Below are 23,474 nucleotides of genomic sequence, written 5' to 3'. Positions count from 1 at the left end.
TTTATAAACAGTGCTGCGATGAACATTGGGGTACACGTGTCTCTTTCAGTTCTGGTTTCCTCGGTGTGTATGCCCAGTAGTGGGATTGCTGGGTCATAAGGCAGTTCTATTTCCAGTTTTTTAAGGAATCTCCACACTGTTCTCCATAGTGGCTGTACTAGTTTGCATTCCCACCGACAGTGTAAGAGGGTTCCCTTTTCTCCACACCCTCTCCAGCATTTATTGCTTGTAGACTTTTGGATCACAGCCATTCTGACTGGCGTGAAATGGTACCTCATTGTGGTTTTGATTTGCATTTCTCTGATAATGAGTGATGTTGAGCATCTTTTCATGTGTTTGTTAGCCAGCTGTATGTCTTCTTTGGAGAAATGTCTGTTTAGTTCTTTGGCCCATTTTTTGATTGGGTCATTGGAACAAAATAGAAAGCCTAGAGATAAATCCACGCACCTATGGACACCTTGTCTTTGACAAAGGAGGCAAGAATATACAATGGAGAAAAGACAATCTCTTTAACAAGTGGTGCTGGGAAAACTGGTCAACCACTTGTAAAAGAATGAAACTAGAACACTTTCTAACTCCATACACAAAAATAAACTCAAAATGGATTAAAAATCTAAACATAAGACCAGAAACTATAAAACTCCTAGAGGAGAACATAGGCAAAACACTCTCCGACATACATCACAGCAGGATCCTCTATGACCCACCTCCCAGAATATTGGAAATAAAAGCAAAAATAAACAAATGGGACCTAATTAAACTTAAAAGCTTCTGCACAACAAAGGAAACTATAAGCAAGGTGAAAAGACAGCCTTCAGAATGGGAGAAAATAGCAAATGAAGCAACTGCCAAAGAACTAATCTCAAAAATATACAAGCAACTCCTGCAGCTCAATTCCAGAAAAATAAACAGCCCAATCAAAAAATGTTTTTACCTTTGTATTAAGCTGTGTATGTATTAAAATTCTTAACAGCAGTTATTATTTTCAGTTCTAGGGTTTCTATTTGACACATTCTCTGTTAATGGTTTGTGCTTGTTTAGTGATACCCTTGCTATTATCTGTGTTTTTGAATAATTAATATTTATTTTAAAATTCATGCCTGGTAACTCCAGTATCTGGGTCACCTAGGTATCTGATTCTGTAGTGTTTCTTCACCCCTTCTGTCCTCCACCATTTATGTGTTTTTTTTTTTCCTGTAGGAAAGCAAATGATTATCTGGTTATAAAGTTATGAAAATGTTAATATTCTTGGATTCTCTGAAATGGAGTTACTTGATCTGTCAACATCAGATAACTTTTTGCTAAATTTAGTTATAATATACAACCCCTGAATCTCAGTGGATTACAACAGCAAAGGTTTATTTGTTGCTCATGTTACATTCTGGTCCCATGGTTATTGTGTTCCATGTGTCTTATTCATCCTGGGATCCAGGCTGAAGAAGCCCCCATCAGGGACATAGCGATCTCAGGGCCAAAGTTAATGGGAGAGGTGGACCATGTGATGGCTCTTCAGGGTCTGTGTCTCTCCCATTCACAGTCAGTTGGCTGAAGCAATTCATGTATGTGCTGCTTCCACAGGAGGCATTGTAAGTTATGTGAGAGGGAACAGTGAATAATTGGGGACAGTAATGTAATTTATCTTGTTATCTGAAAGAAAAAACTCCTTTATTTGAAAACTGTATATGATGGAGATGTTAATGTGGAATTGTTAATAATGATACAAGTTATGTGTAATAATAAGGAACTTTATGATATGTTCAGTAATTACACAGTTATTAAAATGATCATTTAAAAATTATTTGGCTGCTTTGGGTCTCCGTTGTGGCAGGCAGCATCTTTTCACTGCAACGTGCAGGCTCTCTAGTTGTCGTGTGCAAGCTCAGTTGCCCTGCAGCATGTGGGAGCTCAGTTCCTTGACCAGGAATTGAACCTGCATCTCCTGCATTGAAAGGTGGATTCTTAACCACTGGACCATGATCACTGTAATATCTAAAATAATCATTGTAATAACTAGCAACATAGGAATGTGTTTAGTACAACGTTAAGTGAAAGAGAAATGTAAAGATTATACATACCCTATCAGTACATCTGTGTACACACATACATTTATAAGTCATATATAAGTCGAAGACTTAAAAATGATAATAGTTATCTTTGGATGATGGGCTTGTGAGTAGTTTTTCATTTTTTAACTTAAACTTTTTATAGAGCTGTTATATTATTATTAAAAGCAATTTTGTTGTCCACAAGGTTATTTTTCATTTAAAAGAATCATATGCATTTATCAAAGAAATGTTGGAAAATATAGAAGAGGATTAAAAAAACAAAACTCTTGACCTATCTCCCCAAATCACCATAGTAACTACTTTATGTATGTTAAAAAGTTCCAGATTAACCTCATATTGTTGTCATATTTTATTTTAGGTCCTGAAAATCCTTGGTTGGTCCAAGCTTATGTCTCAGCAGCTAAACACCCATTTGCTTCGGTGGTGGCTCAGGAGGTTTTCCAGAGTGGAATCATTCCTTCAGATACTGACTTCCGGATCTACAGGGATTTTGGGAACATTCCAGGTATTGTGAATTGTTATGGACTTTTCTGTGACAATGATTAATTAAAAACAAGTCTTACTTTTTGGAAGTTTGTGGGTAAGCAGCATTTTCTAAGAGCAGATTTTTATGTGAGAACTGTATATACTGACTCAGTCAAAGAGAGTTCCTGATAGTCTCCTTTTCGTTTAAACTCCAATTTACTTTAAATGCTTCCTTTTTCTAGAACATGTCATCTTGGCCCACAGTGTGACAGAAGAACAGGGGAGAACTGTTAGCGCTTCATTCGCAAAAGATGGTGATAGATCCTTCAGGGGTCTTTTTCATCGTTACCTTGCTTTGCCAACTGCCCTGGGGACTTGTACAGCTTATTTAAAGTTAAAATTTGGCTCTGGCCAAATTCTGCATCTGGCAAGATGTAGATGGTAAAGTTTTGATGACCTCCCATGCCAGTATTCCTACTCCTTGCTGTGTGACTTGTAATGCCCCAGTCATTACATATTGAATTATGTACCATAGCTATAGGTTCTGTGAGAATTTCATCATTCCTTCATGAATGTGACAAAGCAGTCATGCTACTGCTTTGCTGTCTTTTAGGAATTTAATACATTAAATACGTTAAACAAAGAGGCCTTAAATTGAGGTCGATCTTTAAAGTAAAATGACTTTTATTTTGTTTTTTTTTTTTCTGTATGTCTTAGGAATAGACTTAGCTTTTATTGAGAATGGATACATTTATCACACCAAGTATGACACAGCGGACAGAATTCTAACAGATTCCATTCAGAGAGCAGGTTGGTACTCTCATTTAGACTTTTGATATTAAGATGGAATATTATGGATGACCTGTGAGCCTATAGATACTCTGTGTCCTGTGCATTAAGGAGGCAGTGTATGGTGTGAATGAAGTGGGGCTTTGGAGTTAGATGAGGCTTTGAATTTTAGCCTTGAACTCTAGTTTAGCAGTTAGGAACCTAAGACTATTCATTATGAGGAATTTGAAAGGGAGTTGACTTAGGGTTATGGAAACATTGCTGAGTATTGAGAGTGTAGCCAAAATGGAAGCTGTACATTGGAGGTGGCACAAACACATATTTGGGCAACTTGCCCAGGTATGGAAAAGTTACATTGATCCAAGGTTGGGTGGTGAGGACAGGTGAGCCAGTTATATAGGACAGGTGTCAGGACGGGAGTTAAAATGCTTTCCAGTGACATCAGTAGTAGTCAGGGGAGGTGAGTCTGAGGCTGAGCCTTCCAAAGAGTTGGGATTTGGCACAGTGGGAAAGAGTCTGTTTGAGTAAGAGCTCTACGTGAGTAGGGCTTGTTTGTGCTGAGGACTGTTAGACTACAGTGTGAATGGAGGTTGCATTTTTCAGACATAGAGGGAAATGAGGCAGAGGTGTATGGAGGTAGAGAAAGCTGTAGATGGCTTTAAAAGTCAGCAAGCGGATGCTATAGGAATAAGAGATCATTAAAGGCCTGCATATGTGAATGAATGATGGTTTAAAATGCTGTCAGTCTGGTGATGCAGTATGGAGTGTATGGGAGACAAGGGGAGACAGCCAAGAGTCAGGGCTGTTCCAACAGTAATTTTAGTGTGGAATATGAAGACCTAGACTGTAGTGCTGGCAAAAGATAGACATGAAAGCAAGGGTGGAAAACTAGGTACATTTTGAATGAAAACTCAGCAAGACTTGATAGGTTACATAGCAGGGATGAATCAGATGGATGGCAGCAAAGAAGACCTCAGAGGGTAAAGCCTGGCTGGCTGGGGAGAGATGACACCACTGACCATAATTGGACATGGGAAGGTGGCTCTCGCCCAGAGCAGTAGTGAGAAGGGGGAGGAGGCTGTGAACTCTGTCAGATACGAGACAGAGGGTGTCTGTGAACTGACCAGATGAAAATGTAGATATGCCATTAGAGACTGTGGCAGAACTGGGTATCTGGGTTTGGAAATTAAAGGCACAGTCAAAACCACGGAAGTCTGGAGAATGGAAATGGTGTTTGGAAGGGTGAAACAAACCTGAGCTTAGGGGAAGATGCATTTGAAGGCGGCAGGAGAGCTGATGAAAGAAATCCCACAGTGAGACAGTGTGGTGTCTTCAGTGAAAAGAAGAGGAAGTCCAGGACGGAATGAGCATCAGGAAGATATGCCAGCCATTCAAAGCTTCTTACAATTCTTCATTATAGTTCAAACTCAGTCATTGATTGATGTAACAGATACTTATGACGGCCTCTGAGGTGCCAGCTTCTGCCTGACAATGACTCAGCCCGCTCTCCAGCTTCATTGCAAAATACTCTCGCTCCTCATTCTGGACATTTTTCCCCTCCTCAGGGCCTTTATCTACACGGGTCTCTAAACAAAATCTCTGCCCTGTCGTAGCTCCTATCCATCCTTTAGCTAGTTGATTTCTCCAACTCCACTAGTCTCCCTGATATGTTCTTAGGGCACTTTCTCCATACTATTTCTTTTTTTAATTGAGATATTATTGACGTTCCTTATTATTATTTTTTTAAATATTTATTCAGCTGTATCAGGTCTTAGTTGCGGCACACAGGGATCTTTCATTGGGGCATGCAGGCTTCTCCAGTTGTGGGCACAGGCTCCAGAGCATGGGCTCAGTAGAGTAGGCATGAGGACTGAGTTGCCCCATGGCATGTGTGACCTTAGTTCCCTGAACAGGGGTTGAACCTGCATGTCCTGCGTTGCAGGGTGGATTCTTAACCACTGGACCAGCAGAGAAGTCCTTATTAATTCTTAATACACGTGTAATAACTTGTTTGGTGTCAGAGAGCTTCTTGAGGTTCTTGGTTCCCCACTGAATTTCTATGTCAGAGCAGTGTCCGCTACATTAAGTATATATTAAATGAATAGAGACTGAGAAATAGCTGTTGGGTTTGTCACCAGCGAGGGTACAGTTGATCAGGGAGTAGCTATAATAACTAGAAGAGAAAGGATGAAGACCAGGTCACGGAGCTTCAAAGCAGAGAAGAAACAGTGTAGAGGGCATGGACCTTATAAGAGAGATTTAGCAAGAAAAACTGGGGCGAAAAGTAGGATGGTAGAAAGCTGTTTCTGTTCATAGTTTTTCTAGGTACTCCTTGACTCCAGCAGTGGATGGTTTATTCAACGTTGTTACCTTTCATTTCTTTTTACTAATAGGTGACAACATTTTAGCAGTTCTTAAATATCTAGCTACATCTGATATGTTGGCTTCTTCTTCTAAGTATCAACATGGAAACATGGTCTTCTTTGATGTGCTTGGCCTGTTTGTCATTGCCTACCCGTCTCGTGTTGGCTCAATAATTAACTATATGGTGGTAATGGCTGTTGTTTTATACCTGGGAAGGAAATTACTGCATCCCAAATATAAGAGTAAGTATTTTCCTCTCAAACTACAATACTGGATGGGTATAGAGTTTACCTAAAGTTGTTTGGCACTTTTCTTGTATCTTTCCAAGAAGTTACAAATCTTAAGAAAAATAACATTTGATTTACACTATTGTAAGAAATACAATAAAGGACAGAAATGGTATGGACCTAACAAGAGGTGGCAAGAATACACAGAAGAATTATACAAAAAAGATCTTAATGACCTAGATAACCATGATGGTGTGATCACTCACCTAGAGCCAGATATCCTGGAACTGAAGTCAAGTTGGCTTTAGGAAGCATCACTATGAACAAAGCTAGTGTAAGTGATGGAATTCCAGTTGAGCTATTTCAAATCCTAAAAGATGATGCTGCGAAAGTGCTGCACTCAGTATGCCAGGAAATTTGGAAAACTCAGCAATGGCCACAGGACTGGAAAAGGTCAGTTTTCATTCCGATCCCAAAGAAAGGCAATGCCAAAGAATACTCAAACTGCCGCACAATTGCACTCATCTCACACGCTAGCAAAGTAATGCTCAGAATTCTCCAAGTGAGGCTTCAACAGTATATGAACCAAGAACTTCCAGATGTTCAGGCTGGATTTAGAAAAGGTAGAGGAACCAGAGATCAAATTGCCAATAAGTATCCGTTGGATAGAAAAAGCAAGAGAGTTCCAGAAAAACATCTGCTTCTGCTTTATTGACTTTGTGTGGATCACAACAAATTGTGGAAAAACTCAAGAGATGGGAATACCTCTGCCAACCATACCTGCCTCCTAAGAAATCTGTATGCACATCAAGAAGCAACAGTTAGAACTGGACATGGACCAACAGACTGGTTCCAAATTGGGAAAGGAGTATATCAAGGCTGTATATTGTCACCCTGCTTATTTAACTTATATGAAGAGTATATCATGTGAAATGCTGGGCTGGATGAAGCACAAGCTGGAATCAAGATTGCCGGGAGAAATATCAATAACCTCATATATGCAGAGGACACCACCCTTATGGCAGAAAGCGAAGAGGAACTAAAGAGCCTCTTAATGAAAGTGAAAGAGGAGAGTGAAAAAGCTGGCTTAAAACTCAACATTCAAAAAAGAAGATCATGGCATCTGGTCCCATCACTTCATGGCAAATAAATGGGGAAATGATGGATCAGTGACAGACTTTATTTTCTTGGGCTCCAAAATCACTCAGATGGTGACTGCAGCCATGAAATTAAAAGATGCTTTTTCCTTGGAAGAAAAGCTATGACAAAGCTAGACATCGTATTAAAAAGAAGAGACATTCCCTTGCTGACAAAGGCCCATCTATTCAAAGCTGTGATTTTTCCAGTAGTCACATATGAATGTGAGAGTTGGACCATAAAGAAAGCTGAGCAGTGAAGAACTGATGCTTTTGCACTGTGGTATTGGAGAAGATTCTTCTGTTGAGTCCCTTGGACTGTAAGGAGATCAAACTAGTCAATCCTAAAGGAAATGAGTCCTGAATATTCATTGGAAGGACTGACGCTGAAGCTGGAACTTCAATACTTTGACCACCTGATGTGAAGAACTGACTCAGTGGAAAAGGCCTTGATGCTGGGAAAGATTGAAGGCAGGAGAAGGGAACGACATCCAACAGACAGTTGGATGGCATCCCTGACTCAATGGACATGAGTTTGAGCAAGCTCTGGGAGTTGGTGATGGACAGGGAAGTCTGGCATGCTGCAGTTTGCAAAGAGTTGGATACAACTGAGCAACTGAATTGAAGAAATTTCTAAATGAGTATCAGGGTGATATGCTCATTATACTTTTAGTCTTGGTGAAGCATGCAATTTTTATGTACTTATGCACTTCATGGAAGTACTTCAAAAGCTTGTAGAAAATGGTTTGTAAAGATTGACTTTTAGTGAAGAGTCCCTTAAAAAGCGTTGTCCGCATTGCAGACCAGTAGCACCCTGTTCTGGAGTATGAATGAACTGTTTCTGGTTAAATTGGTCTGCTTCTGCTTGAACTGTTTTATAGTCTTAAGTTAGTGTGTGCTGTTAGCAGGTCAGATATTTAGCAGCGATTTAAATATTCCTTAATCACTGGTTATTTTCTCATGCTGCTTCTCTTACTGTGTTAAGTTTCTTTTGGTAAGACTTTATATGTAACTCTGCCTTCCATTTTTGCTGTTATTTCAATACACAAAGCATTCCAGAGGTGATAAAAATCAAGATGACTCCCTTTCCTAGTCAGGAATATAGCTGAACTTTTCCTGAAGACTTACCTCTTTGGGACCTTTGTACCCACAGACTCTCAGCAAATGTTCATACTTGAATTTTATTTACTGATACTTTCCTTGTTTGTTGTAATGTTTAACAAACCTTACCCCTAGGAAATTTTAATATTTTCAATTATAGTGGTAAATTTTGTTTTAATGTTTGCTCCTTTAATTCTACTAACTGGTGGTGAAATTGATTTGATAAAGACAGTGATCACTACTCTTGTTTTCTCTCCATCAGCTGCTACCTACACAAAGGACTTCTTCTGTGGACTTGGCATCACTCTGATAAGCTGGTTTACCAGCTTGGTTACAGTTCTCATTATAGCAGTGTTCATCTCACTTATTGGACAGTCCCTCTCATGGTATAACCACTTCTATGTCTCCGTTTGTCTGTATGGAACTGCCGCTGTAGCCAAAATAATATTCATACATACCCTTGCAAAAAGATTTTATTATGTGGTAAGTGTTGGGCTTTTTTATTAATTTCTTTCTGCCACCTTCAAGGATTGAAGTCAAACTCAGGTGGGGTTCCTTATGTTTGGCCTTTTGTGACACCAAAAATTGTTTGGCATGGTTATGGAAAATCGACTCCCAGAACCATGTTGACTTTCTGGAAAACTTCTTATTCTGAGGGTTGCAGACTTATTCAGTGAGTTTACACGGCTGGCAAACAGTGTTTGGGGTGTTGGTGACAGCAAGGCGTGTTAGCATAGCCTTCTGCCTCTGCTGACAGTGGCAGTTTTTATGATCATGCTCTTTAATCTGCCAGCCTTCCCTGGGACCACCGGTTATTTTTATTTGAATAGCCCTGTTCTCTGGTGGACTGTCAGCTCCTTGAGGGCAGGGATGATTCTGTTCACTGTCCCCTGTGCTTAGGCAGTCTCTGGCACAGAACTGACACACTGTTTTCTGCCTGGATGAGCACTGTATCTAAAGCTGCACTGAACTTGTTCAGTCTCCTTTACTGTTTTTTTTTTTAAAGCTGTGTGTTGTTGATACAGATTCTGTCAGCATGCTAGGTGGTCTGGGGGTTAGTGACACATTGCTGAGGAGAGAAAGGGAGGGGAGATAGAGTTCCAAAATATTACATGCTGTCTTAGAGAAATAGCCGTAGTCATGGTTTCAACTGTATATATTTGTTTGGTAAAAACAAAGTTAATATTAGGTTTATGAGAGAGCAGGACTAAAAATTGAATAATTAGTGAGAGAGCAAGCCACACACATTCTGATTTTCTAAGATGATAAAAGGGAAAATCTTTCTTTCTTCCCTCATTTTCAGTATGGCACGTGCACACCTGTTTATTTCAGTTTGTCCTGCTGGGGATTAGACTGGGGACACGGAAGACTGTAAACAGCATACTTTCACTAGCATGTCTTCAGTACCTGAAGCTTGGTCTCAGTTCAGTTCATGTTGGGATATGGTGTAAGGAGCCCTTCTGTGTGGCAGGCCCTACTCAAGAAAGATTCATTGAGGTTAGCCATCTGTTTATGGTTGAGCCAATACTTATATCTTCATGACTTCAGTTTCCAAAAGAACTACATGATGCGGCTCAATTTCAAGTGTTTATTCTTGCTGCAGTGGGATGTAACCAGAGTGTGGCTGACACTCTGGTTGATATGGCATTGGGGTACAGTAGAGGGTAAGACAGGAATGCTTAGTAAAATTCTAATTTCAGTTGTCCAATTATGAAACTTTGGGCTGAAGGCACAGTAGAAAGAGTAATATTTTCATTTTTGTCTCATATTGTCTTTGAGTACCCAGTGGGTTCCCATCCTCAGGCCTAGTCTTTTCTTTGAGAAGGTCACAGTCTCACTGGGGGATGAAATGATGGGGAAACCAGTGACTCCAATGCACTGGGATAAAGTGAAATAGTGATAGCTTCGCAGTGCTGTAGGATTGTAGGGCCAGGAGAGATTAACTTTGTTTGTGGAAGTCAGGAAGACTTCATGAAGGTGGTGACATTTGAACTGCGTTTTTTGTGGCCTGAGTAGAAATGTACCAGGGAACTGGTTGATGGGCAAAGGTTAGAATGTACAAGATGTATTTGGGTCACAGGCAATAAGAAGTTCAGTGTGGTAAAGATAAGGTTGATAGTTAGAGCATAACCCTAAAAATCACTGGGGCCACAGTTTAAACTTTCTAGGCAGGATATTGAATGAGAAGATTTGTGATTCAGCAGGAACACTCTGGTAACAGTATACATTACCAATGGACTGGAAGGGGGAAAGGGTGATAGAGGTGGGGAGAGGGGAGCTAGATTTGAGGGATGTTTGAACTTGGTATAAAGTGGGAACAGTGTAAAACATCTTATTATATAGTCTTCATTGTTGATATCTTTGTTTTTAAATATCTGAGTGGAATCTGGCTTCAAATTGAATCCTGAGAACTATTTTATTCTTTTCAGAGACCATGACTCTTGATTAATAGTGTTGAACATCTAACATTTTACCAACAATAGCCTATCTTTCATTGTCCAAGGAAGTTTGTCAAGTGACCTTTAGTTTGTTTTGAAACATGTGTGACTGAAACTCTTCTGCATTTTTGAAGTAGGGGCCCTTTTAACAAACATGCCCTGGACTGTACAGAAATGAGAAGGCAGAGGAGAGAAAAGCTTAAACATACCTATTTCTGTTTTGATGTTTCTGCACTGAAATTATAACTTTCATGTTTACAGTAATAGAATCACTGGTACAGAAGTTAAAATGTATAAAGTTCAAAAGGCAACTTTCTTCTGTAGAACTCAAGGTGCTGTACAGGAATCCTCAGACTTTCAGACTTCAAAGCTCAAAAAGTGTTGATCAAACCCCCCATGGCCCTGTGCTCTAAAGGTCCTGCAGTTCTTGAGGCATGCTGTTGGAGGCACTGCAACAGCTTATACTGTTCTTCATATGGGTTGTTACTCTGGTTTGCTTGACATTCTTTGAAAATTTCATGAATAAGAGCTTATAGTAGTGAATGTTTTAAGGGAAGTCCTTTCTTCTACTTTAGAACATTTCCAAAGGTCTCTCAGCCCAGTGGAGGGAAAGCTTATATATAAGTAATGATGTTTTTACCCTAACTTGTTAAATTCTCCTTTCCTGTGCAGCAATTTGAACTTATTGCTTCCTGAGAGGAGGTAGCTTTGTCAGTGTTTACTTCATAGTTTAAAGGATAGACCCTGCTCAAGACAAAATGTAGCTTTTCTGAGCAGTGGAAATTATACTGCAGTAGAAGATCTTGATGAGTTGTCTGTATTTTTTTTCTTTCAGAATGCCAGTGGCCAGTATCTGGGAGAAGTATTTTTTGATGTCTCGTTGTTTGTACACTGTGGGTTCCTTACAGCTCTCACTTACCGAGGGCTCTGCTCTGCATTTATTAGTGCTGTCTGGGTGGCATTCCCGTTGCTCACAAAGCTTTGCGTGCAAAAGGACTTGAAGCAGCATGGTAGGGTCTTTTTGGTTGCAATACAAACGGGAAATGCCTTAAAATACATTAAGGCTTCCAGAAACTTGTCTCCTTATTTGATTTTATTGGGTAGGCTTTCAAAATTGTTGCTGTTTTAAGATCACACAGATGTTTATCTTATACCCATCATTCTTACATAAATGAACACATGGTAATATATTACATTTTTTGTTTTCTTATTTGTATTTTACCCTCTCAAAGTGTTTTATCTCTGTTTATAACATGTACCAAAAGGCCAAGTCATTGCTAACCTAATTTTTGTTAGGTGTAAAGATACACTGTTGCTATAAAAAGCTATTATCTCACTGGAGAATTTCAGAGATGTATGTTTTCTTTCTCTTTTTCTCTAGGTGCTGGAGGAAAATATATTGCCTTTTACCTTTTGGGGATGTTTATTCCATATCTGTATGCACTGTACCTCATCTGGGCCGTATTTGAGATGTTTACCCCTATCCTTGGCAGGAGTGGTTCAGAAATTCCACCTGACGTTGTGCTGGCCTCTATTTTGGCTGGTTGTACCATAATTCTCTCATCCTATTTTGTAAGGAAAAAGTTTTTTTTTTTTTTTTTAATTTCCTTCTTCATTTTATATATAAATATGTGATGAGTTTAACCATGCTAGATCTTACAAAATAGTATTGAAGAGCTTCCCTGGTTTCTCAGACTGTAAAGAATCCGCCTGAAATGCAAGAGATCTGAGTTCAACCCCTGAGCCGGGAAGATCCCCTGGAGAAGGAAATGGCAACCCACTCCAGTATTCTTGCCTGGAAGATTCCATGGACAGAAGAGCCTGGCGGTCTACAGTCCATGGGGTCGCAGACTCGGACACGACTGAGTGGCCAACACTTTTTCTACTCTTAAGCCAAAGAAATGGTGCATATTGTAGGTTTGGTGTGGTCAGAAAACGCAGAAGTGGGGGTTTGTTAGTTTTGCTTTCTCATGCTCCCAAATCCTCTGATGATACTTTTCAGATAGCTTTCAAACCACCTGAATGTAAATGTGTGGAATGAATACCAAGTGAGAACTGGTAGAGATTGCTTGGTGGTGAATTTTTAGACTGTGTTTTGAACTTACTGACTAGAGGCAAGTGTTAATAAATACGTGGTAGTTTCACCGTTGCTGGTAGAGCCAGTGAAGGGAGACTCATTCTGATGGGGACTTTTCCACTGTCATTCACCCGCCTCATTGCTGGCACCGCCAAGGTCACTAGTTGAGTCTGTGTCCTTGAGTGACACACTTAAAGCACCCAAGCATGCTCATTTACCAAGTAATAAGAACGTGTCACAGCTCTTGTCATTTTGCTGTCTGTGTTCTGCCCGCAGAGAGAGAGTCCTGCCTTGCCATGCCTGCTTCTCTTCCCTGGGACTCTACAGGGGAGAGGGGGAAGAAATGGTGCAGAGTGGATAACATCCACCCTGCTGGAGCAAGCTCCAGGCAGAGCTCTGCCCTTCGAGTGGTGTCAGCACTCCCCAGTTCTGTGGTTCTTTTCATTGCAGTTCCTAAGAGTAAGACATAGTCATTGAATACCTGGAGTTATACTCTGAGACTTGAGGCTAGGGGACAAAACAGAAAAAATAGTTATGACTCTTACAATTCTTTCCTCCATGGAAATGACAGTGAGCTTTTGACACCGATACAGTAAAAGGCATCTCATGTGAAGACTCAGATCTAGGAACCAGAGATAAGAATACCACATGCATGGTCAGCACTATCCATGGAAGTCCCTTCAATAGACAGGTTGTCCTTGTTTAGTCACTAAGTCGTGTCTGACTCTTTTGTGACCCCATGGCCTGTAGCTGGCCAGGTACCTCTACCCATGGGATTTTCCAGGGAAGAATACTGGAGTGGGTTGCCATTTCCTTCTCTCAAATCACCAATAAATAGTGTATGTGACTGTGTCTATAGCCCTGTAGAGTAATTCTTATACACAGAACTGTTTTTTTTTACCATTAATACTATGGTTAAGTCTTTACTGGTATTTGCAGGGATGGATGGAAAATTCTAAAGTGCTCTTTGTTCAAGGTTTACTTCTCTTGGTTTTAATGTTAAGCCTTTAAATCCTCTGTGTTTCTTGATAGGTTGGCTGTTGTGAGAATTAAAGGAGTTTGTAGTGTCATCATATGTAGATTAGGTTTAATCTAGAGTAAGAGAAGTTATGAACTGGATCCTCTACCCCCCAAATGTATTTAAATCATCTTCCGTGAGTGAAGGCTCTTGATGGCTCATAAAAGATGATCAAAGTGTGGGGCATTTCAGATCAGTTCCATATGAACTGGGGACAAAATGAACCCTGAAACTGGGAGTGACCCCAAAGCATGGAAATCTTTGAAACCGTGAACAACTAAAGTTATTATCTTCTAAATTATATTTTATTAGGAAAGCTTTTGGAGGTGCCTCTTGGAATATTTTAAGCTCTAATTTGATTGTCATTATAATGTGAGATAACTGCTGCTCTTTGATGCTGTGGGTTACCATTCTCTTCACTCCTATTTGTGTGTACCTGTGGTATAGATAGTGGCTTTTTAATAGAGTGAGCCTTTTCCCCTTGGGTAGTGAAGAACTGAACCATAATGCATACTTCTGAAAGCTTTTCTCTAAGTCTATGGGGATTTATTAACTATATTTGCTAGAAAGCAATTAAATTGCCGTCAGATGACTGGTTAACAGGCTTCTGGGAGTTATCCCATGCTGGGGCCGTCATGGTTATATTGATTACATGAGACTCCTGGTAGGAGGGGGATCAGGAGGAAACTGTCAGAGAGAAACAGAAAAAGCCAGTACACACTGGACATTCCATAGTCCCTTCTCATGCTTCTCTTCATTTTCATTCACACCCATTTCGGAACCATATCAGATATAATATTTAAGACAAAAGATAGTGACAGTTAAGACAGTGGGATCCAGACACATTGTTACTTAGGCCATTCTCTTCTTCCTTCTCTCCCTCTGTGATCACCTTTTCATTTATCACCATTAACCAAACCTCTTCCAGAAGGTGGACAGAAGAGGCAGAAGATGAGCCTCATAACCTGGAGAAGAGAGAATGTGGATGTGGGAACTATAGCCGAACCGGAAGCTGTAGGACAGCTCTAGGTGGAGAATGACAGGAACCACAGGGAGGTTTTATCTGGACCCACATGACTTTGTACCGAAACCTAACCAGCCTTCCACTGGAGGTGAAACTCATTTTGTGGCAGGGTATTCGGTACTGTGCTAAGGAGCCACATTTTAAATATTGTGATTCCTAGGAGGAAGAGGGACAGAGAGGGTAACAAACTGTGTTCTGCTAACTCACTACCCTAAATCCTTGGGTACTTTTTCTCCTTTCTGGCTCCAGTGTGAAAACATAAGGCCAGTACTCCTTTGCTGGAGATTACTCTGGATGGCGCATGTTACACTGTAGATATAAAATCTCTCTATTAGTTTCATATAGTTGAGTACTTGGTATGAATAATTTTTCATTTTCATCTCAAAAAAATATTTTCACCTTTATGTTCTTCACTTTTCTTTTTATTGACCGACCCTGGGAGGGTAGCCAATGAGGGGAGCTGGGATTAGGTCATTGTTTTTTGGAGTGGCTCCTTCAGAATCCCTAAGGGATCTGTGAACATATTCTATGAGTTGTGTGTCCCCCAAAACTTTAATTCAGTGATTTATTGCAATTAAGAAACTAATATATTTAGGACTTTCAGGATGCCCATCTTGAGACTGAGCTACTTGTTTTTCCTGCCCAAGTTCAGATTTGTTGTTTTGTGTTGGCTTTGGTTAACTCGGCAATGAAAAGAGCAGAATGACTTTTATTTTCCTAGTTTGTTTCAGTTTTCAGAGTTTTGTTTTTTTTCCAATTGAACTAAAAGTTGATTTATGGTATTGTGTAAGTTTCAAGTGCAGAACTACTTTTATAGCAGTCCTCCCTTACATGCAGCTTCACGGGCAGTCTTGAAGGCGCATCTGAATGCTCATTTGGGTGAATCCGGCAGCAGCAGCAGCACCTGGGCATGTTATGAAAGCATTACAAGTAGAACTTTAGTTTTGTTTTGAAATAGGCCTGCTTACTTGCATAAAGGGTTACTTCTTTAATAAAAACATGTCATGATGTCTAGTACAGTTAAATAGTTGTCTGCTGTACAGTTTTGGCTACAGAGTATTGATAGAATCAGAAATAAAGTAAGGCCATGGTTTGACTGACAGATGTACATGCTCTCATCTCTTGACTGAGCAGAGACCCTGTCTCAGTTTCCCTGATCTCCCTTACTGTCTGGCTGCCTTTCAAGAAGCCATCATCAATGCAGACAGGGGCATCTCTCATTTATTTAGACTCTTGACTTGTGATGGAAATCCCTTATAATTAGTGCCTTTTGTACTGGAAGCTGGAGTTATGTTAGCACATGCTGATACATGTCCTTCATTATCTGCTACAAGGCCTGTTAGAAAGTCACTAAAACCACTTTCCTGCCAATGGTAATTTTTCTGTTTTTGTGTTTTTAGATTAACTTCATCTACCTTGCCAAAAGCACAAAAAGAACAATGCTAAGTTTAACTTTGGTATGTACAGTTACATTCCTCCTTGTTTGCAGTGGAACTTTTTTCCCGTACAGCTCCAACTCTGCCAGTCCAAAGCCAAAGAGAGTGTTTCTTCAGGTAAGAGTGATTTTGTGTGAGCTATTTGAGATTCTAGACAGGAAAGGCTTATGGTGTTTAGAGCTTCACTAGTCAACAGTAAAGCTCAAAACACATAACTGACTTTTCTACTGTTGACCTGTTAATTGTACCTTGACTATTTTGTGTAAGGCAGTGAGGAAAAGATTGACCATCAAGAAGCATTCTGATCAGCTAGAAACCCTTCTCCCAAGGGACTGAATGGAAACCTCTGTTTGTTTTTACTACTGTTCAAATTACAAAAATGTACTTAGAAAAACGAGAGCATGTATGTGTCATGGAGTAATGAACTGTTAGAAGTATAGATTGTAAAGCTGTCTGCAGACTGAGTAAAAACTTGAACTCCTATCAACCGGCAAAAGGAAACAGATTATTTAAAATGCTAGTAAGATTGATCTTAGGTAATATTCAAGGTAATATGGGATAGTGAAAGTATAACAACTTAGATATTAATAGAATGAGATTGACAACTTTCTTAGATTCAGGTTTTTCTGCAAACTTTTTAGAGCTTTTAAAAAAGAGGAAAAAGAACTTAAGTCATCTTACTTTCATTCTTTGTTAGAGGGCATGGAGTGGCCAAACAGAAAAGCCAAGAGTCATAACCTAGATTACTATTCAAAGACTTGAGTAAGTTAATAGTAATACGTTTGAACTTAAATATCAGAGAGATTTTGAGGAAGAGTCAACTATTCCTTGTTTACAGACCTGTAGGACACAGTGATCCATTTTATGTGACTGATGTTACATCATTAGTCATTAGGAGAAGCTAGACTTTTATTATTTTTAAAAAACTCCTGTCTTGATTTGTTTTGGGGTTCTCTTCTTCCCCAGTTTCAGAACTTGGCAGATTTTTCCTATAAAGGGCCAGGTAATAAATATCTTAGGCTCTGCCAGCCATGCGGTCTCTGTTTTTACAGAGTGAAAGCTGCCGTGGACAATACCAGCAGATGCATGTGGCCGTGTTCCAGTAAAGCTTTCTTTATAAAAATAGTAGCAGGCCATTTGGCCTGTGGGCTTTGGTTTACCCCTGCCCTTTGTACTGTTTCTTTTCGAATTTGATATTCTTCAGGCTGGTTTCTGCTGTCAATAGAGCTATTCAGGATGGAGCAAGGTGCCTTTTCATTCTGTTAGGCACAAGCCTGTCATCTAGTGGTGAGCTGTGATTTCTGTTTTTCTTTGCACATGAGTTAGCTTCATGTAACAGACTGAAAGGGAAAGGGGTGTGTGTGTGTGTGTGTATTTCTTTTAGAATGTATTTAAGACCTTTAGGAGTTTTAGTGTTCATGTGTTTTAAATCTGAAATAGTTGGTTTTCAAAAAAATTTGTATGAAATACAAATATAGCAGTATATTTGTAAGAAATAGTAAAACAATCATCTTGAATTAAAGGGTCATTAATTGCACCTGAGAAAACCCTCGTGTTCCCTTCTTAACCCCAGCTCTCTTGCTCCTCTCCCTCTTACCACCCTCCAAAGTACTATCTTAAAGGTTGCAGTTAACCATCACTGTACCACATATGTATGAATCTCTAAACAACAACATATAAGTTTTGCCTGTTTTTGAACTTCTTATAGATAAAGCCAAACCATAAATGCTCTTTGGTGACTTTGCTTCTTATTGCCCAACAGCCTATCAGTGTTCCAGGTTGAATTGTGTCACTGTAGTTCATTATTTTTCATTGCTGGACTTCTGTTCTAGGATGACACCCTAATTTATTTGTCCATTCTACTGTTAATGGACATTTGGGTTGTGTCCAGTTTTTGCTAATACAGACAGTGCAGAACCAACACTCTTGTACCCCGTTTAAGCTTCTCTAAGGCCCACACTCAGGAGTGGAGTTGTGGGCGTGAAGGGTATGTGCACGCTAACTTTACGGGGCAATGCTAAGCAGTCTCCTGAAGTGTTGGTGCCACTGGTGCGTGAGGGTTCCTGTTGCTCGGTAGCCTCTGCATTTTTTGGTATTGTCACCTAGTCATTTTTGTTCATGTGGGGCAGGGATGTGGGTGAAGGAGTTCAAACAGTAGTTTCCTCATTAGGCTTGTTCTTCTCAGCATACAACTAGAACATTTCACGATCTGGATGGAAACGTAGCTAAACGGGACTCTGGAGTATGGATCAATGGATTTGATTATACCGGCATGTCTCACATAACACCTCACATTCCCGAAATCAATGATACCGTCCGAGCTGACTGTGAGGAGAACGCCCCGCTCTGCGGTTTCCCTTGGTACCTCCCTGTGCACTTCCTCATCAGGTTGGCTCACTACTTCTCTGCTTCTCTGCTTTAAGTTAGGGGTTAGTGTGTTCTCAGTTCCTGTCACTATGTCGGTACTCTGTTATTTAAACTGGTTAACATAGAAGTTGAGTGTTGTTTATATTATTTTCTTTTATATCTCTACAAAAGCTCTAATATCACTACAGATAAAGCACTCAGGAGTTTTTTGGTTTTTTTTTTTTCCTTCAAAATTTGCTTTTTCAAATTTAGTACATCTTTCCTCTAGAAACCTGAACAAAGGGTAGCCCTCTTAACTGGTCTAACAGGTAGCAAGCAGCTAAGCATCAGTTTCTAATTGTTTTATTTCTGGGAAGTTTAATGGTTTGGCACTGAAGGAATGGAGGAGAAGAAATAGTATGGGTAATGGAACTCAGATCACCTGGGATCCTTGTTCTTAACTTCAGGAAGGTTTTACTACATAATAACCTGGGCTTCAGAGAAACTGACATTGTTTATCATCATTTCCATCAGAGTTTATGTGTTTGTTATATTCTGAGTGTGTCCATGAGTTATAGCTAGAAGTTAGTCAATAAAGCAGCTTAAATATTGAAGTTACCTTTCCAAATAGGAAAAACTGGTATCTTCCTGCCCCAGAAGTTTCTCCAAGAGAACCTGCTCATTTCAGACTTGTATCCAAAGAACAGACACCCTGGGATTCCATAAAGCTGACCTTTGAAGCAACAGGTAAGTCAGATAGTTTTTTTTCTTCTATCACTTCTTAAAAATTTCAATACGCATGTATATTTTTTCCTCAAATTTATAATAGTGACCAGCAACTTAGGAAGAACTTAAGCGTTTTTAAAAGCAATTGAAGCTAGTTATGATTTTTAAAATAAAATATAATACTTTATTTTTTAGAGCAGTTTCGAAAGTTTACAGAAAAATTTGAGCAGAAAGTACAAAGATTTCCCATGTTTGCCCCCCACCCTCCAGCTTACCTTATTATTCTCCTTTTGCATTAAGTATGGAACGTATCTTATCATTGATGAGCCAACCTTGATACATTATTAATAACAAAGGTCCTTATTCTTTGTGTTGCTCAGTTCTGTGGGTTGTGACAAATGCGAATTGTCATGTATTCATTATTAAATATGATATAGCAGATTCACTGCCCTCAAGTCCCCTCGGTGATCCTCTCTGCTCACTCCCTCTGGCAACCACTGACCTTTTACCATATCCATTGTTTTGCCTTTTCCAGATTATCATATAGCTTGGAATTTTACTTGGTACCTTTTCTAGATTGGCTTCTTTTATTTAGTAATTTGCATTTAAGGTGCTTTTATGTCTTTTAATGGCTTGATAGCTTATTTCTTTTTATTGCTGTGAATGTACCACAGTTTATCTGCTGATCTGTTGAAGAATATCTTGGTTGTTTACAGTTTTTGGCAATTCTGAATAAAGCTGCTATAAACACTTATGTGCAGATTTTTGTACAGAATAAGTTTTCAACTCATTTGGATAAATATCTAGGAGTGCAATTGCTGGACTGTACAATAAGCCTATATTTACCTTTGTAAGAAGCTGCCGAAGCATTTTCAAAGTATGAATTCCTACCAGCAAGCAATGTGAGTTCCTGTTGCTCTGCATTCTCACCAGCATTGGTGCTGTTAGTGTTTTGGATTTTAGCCATTCTTATAGATGTGTAGTGGAGAAGGCAATGGCACCCCACTCCAGTACTCTTGCCTGGAAAATCGCATGGACAGAGGAGCCTGGTAGGGTGCAGTCCATGGGGTCGCTAAGAGTTGGACACGACTGAGCGACTTCACTTTCACTTTCCACTTTCATGCACTGGAGAAGGAAATGGCAACCCACTCCAGTGTTCTTGCCTGGAGAATCCCAGGGACGGGGGAGCCTGGTGGGCTGCCGTCTATGGCATCACACAGAGTCGGACACGACTGAAGCGATGCAGCAGCAGCAGCAGCATAGATGTGTAGATTGGAGAAGGAAATGGCAACCCACTCCAGTGTTCTTGCCTGGAGAATCCCAGGGACAGAGGAGCCTGGTGGGCTGCCATCTATCAGGTCGCACAGAGTTGGACACGACTGACGCGACTTAGCAGCAGCAGCATAGATGTGTAGTGGTATCTCGTTACTACCACCACATTAGGGAATGTAATGACATACGTTGTTAGCATCTTTTCATACTTATTTGCCATGTGTATAACTTCTTTGGTGAGGTGTCTATTCTGATCTTTTGTCCATTTATTAATTTATTGTTGAGATTTAAGAGTTCTTTATATATGGGTATGAGTCCTTTATCATGTATTTTGCAAATATTTTCTCCCACTTTGTATTTTCATATCTCAACAGGGTTTTTCATAGAGCATAAGTGTTTTAAATTATTGAAGTCCAATTTTTTTTTTTACTGGAATGCACTTTTGGTGTTGTACCTAAAAATCATTGCCAAACCCAAGGCCTCTAAATTTTCTCTGATGTTACCTTCCAGAAGTTTTAAAATTCTGCTTTTTACACTTATGTCTGTGATACGTTTGGAACTAATTTTTGTGAAAGGTATATGGTCTGTGTCTAGATTGATTTTTTTGCATTTGTTCCAGTACCTTTTGTTGAAAACTATCCTGTCTCCACTGAGTTGCCTTTGTCAAAGATCAGTTGACTATATTTGTGTGGGACTATTTTGGGCTCTATTTTGTTCTACTCATCTGTTTCTCTATTCTTTTTCCATTAACTGCACTGTCTTGATTTCTGTAGCTTTATAGTATTTCTTGAAGTTGGGTAATGTCAGTGTCTCGACTTTACTTCTCTTCAGTGTACTGCTTATTGCCTGTCTTTTGTCTTTCCATATATCAATTTGGCAATACCCACAAAATAGCTTTTTGTGATTTTGATTGGAATGGCATTGAACCTATGGATCAAGTTTGGGAAAATGACATCGTTATTGACTCTTCCGATCCATGATGTGGAACCTCTCCATTTATTTGTATCTTATTTTTGTAGTTTCACACTTTTGCTCATATAGATTTTGTACATATATTGTGAGATTTATACCTCAGTATGTAATTTTTGAGGTGCTAATGTATATAGTATTGCTATTTACATTATATATAGGTATATAGGAAAGCAACTGACTTCTGTATATTAACCTTGTATCCTGTAACCTATAATTGTTAGTTCCAGGATTTCTTTGGCTGATTCTTTTGGATTTTCTACATAGATGATAATGTCATTTACAAAGGCAGTTTTCTTTCTTTCTTCCCAGTCTTTATACTTTTTATTTCCTTATCTCGTGGCATCAGCTAGGACTTCCTAGTTTGATTTTGAAACTGAGTGGTAAGAGGTCATCCTTGCCTTGTTCCTGACCTTAATGAGAAAGCTTTCTTACCAGCTGAGTATGATATTAGCTGAGGAGGATATTTTCTGTGGATGTTCTTTATCAGGTTGAGGAAGTTCCTGTTTTTAGTTTGCTGCTAGTTTCTATTGTAAATGAATGTTGGATTTTATCAAATATTTTTCTGTCTTTTGATACGACCTTGTGGTTTTTCTTTTAGCCTGATTATGTGATGGATTACATCACTTGATTTTTAAATGTTGAACCAATCTTGTATACCTGGAATAAATTCCACTTGGTTGTAGTGTATAATTCTTATACATTGTTGGATTTGATTTTCTAATATTATGTTGAGGATTTTTACATCTGTTTATGAAGTAATACTGATCTTTAAGTTTTCCTGTAATGTCTTTGTGTGGTTTTGGTATGAGGGTGATGCTGGCCTCAAAATTAGAAATTATTCCTTCTGCTCCTATCTTCTGGAAGAAATGGTAGAGAATTTGTATAATTTCTTCCTTAAATATTTGGTAGATTTCACTAGTGAACTCACCTGGGCCTGGTTCTTTCTGTTTTGGAAGGTTGTTAATCATTCAGTTTCGTTTAAGCAAAGACTTTCCGATCCTCTGTTTTTTCTTGTGTGTGTATTGGCAGATTGTGTCTTTGAAGGAATTGGTCTATTTCATTTGGGTTATCAAATTTTGGTGCCTCCAGTGTTCCTAATATTCTTTCATTATTCTTTTACTGTCCATGGGCTCATCCTGTAGTGTTGTCACCTATTTGATTTCTGAGATTAGTAATCTAGTAATTAGTAATCTATGTCTTCTCTTTTTTTCTTAGCCTAGCTAGAGCCTTATTGGTTTTACTGATCTTTTCAAAGAACTGGTCTTGACTTCCTATTACAATTTTATTTTTTATTTATTTTATTTATTTCTGCTGTTTTTAATTACTTATTTTTTCTACAGTTTAGAAAAAGAAGAGTAAATTAAATCCAGTTTATTAAAATGGAAGCTTTAAGAGTATTGATTTTAGGTCATCTTTTCTAATGTATGCTTTCAATACTGTATTTTTCCCACTAAGCACTATTCATAAATTAAAATTCTGGTTCACTTTACTTTGTTAACATTTGTTTTTCAGTATTGATTTCTAGCATAATTTCACTGGGGTCTAAGAGCATACTTTATACTTCTGTTCTAAGTGTATTGCAGTGTGTTTTATGGTGCAGGAGATGGTCTCTCGGTCAATGTTTGATGTGAGCTTGAAGGTGTATTCTGGTGTTGAAGTACTATGAATGTTTTTGATGGTAGTGTTTTTCAGCTAGCTCCCAGAGTCTGCTTAAATTCATGTTCATTGAATTGGTGATGCTCTCTAACCATCTCATCCTTTGCCCCCTTCTCTTTTGCTGACTTCAGTCTTTCCCCGCATCAGGGTTTCTTCCTATGAGTCGGCTCTTCACAACAGGTGGCCAAAGTATTGGAGCTTCAGCATCAGTCCTTCCAATGAATAGTCAGGGTTGATTTCCTTTAGGATTGACTGGTTTGATTTCCTTACTGTCCAATGGACTCTCAAGAGTCTTCTCCAGCACAATTCAAAAGAAGCAATTCTTTAGCACTCAGCCTTCTTTATGGTCCAATTTTCACAT

General features: G+C 39.2%; 1 protein-coding gene across 1 annotated transcript in view; it reads left to right on the top strand.

Moving 5' to 3' along the window:
- ERMP1 (endoplasmic reticulum metallopeptidase 1) overlaps positions 1–23,474 on the top strand; it is a 62,242-nt gene that overhangs the window by 24,467 nt on the left and 14,301 nt on the right. The window contains exons 6-14 of the mRNA XM_010833830.1: positions 2,425–2,571; positions 3,249–3,341; positions 5,714–5,926; positions 8,411–8,631; positions 11,422–11,596; positions 11,968–12,158; positions 16,106–16,258; positions 18,327–18,529; positions 19,119–19,234. Of these exons, the coding sequence (XP_010832132.1) occupies positions 2,425–2,571; positions 3,249–3,341; positions 5,714–5,926; positions 8,411–8,631; positions 11,422–11,596; positions 11,968–12,158; positions 16,106–16,258; positions 18,327–18,529; positions 19,119–19,234 (1,512 nt within the window). The remainder of the gene's footprint in view (positions 1–2,424; positions 2,572–3,248; positions 3,342–5,713; positions 5,927–8,410; positions 8,632–11,421; positions 11,597–11,967; positions 12,159–16,105; positions 16,259–18,326; positions 18,530–19,118; positions 19,235–23,474) is intronic.

The sequence above is a fragment of the Bison bison genome, unplaced genomic scaffold, assembly GCF_000754665.1.
Source record: "Bison bison bison isolate TAMUID 2011002044 unplaced genomic scaffold, Bison_UMD1.0 scf7180017863936, whole genome shotgun sequence".
Classification (NCBI taxonomy): domain Eukaryota; kingdom Metazoa; phylum Chordata; class Mammalia; order Artiodactyla; family Bovidae; genus Bison; species Bison bison.
This window is presented reverse-complemented; position numbering and strand designations above follow the sequence as displayed.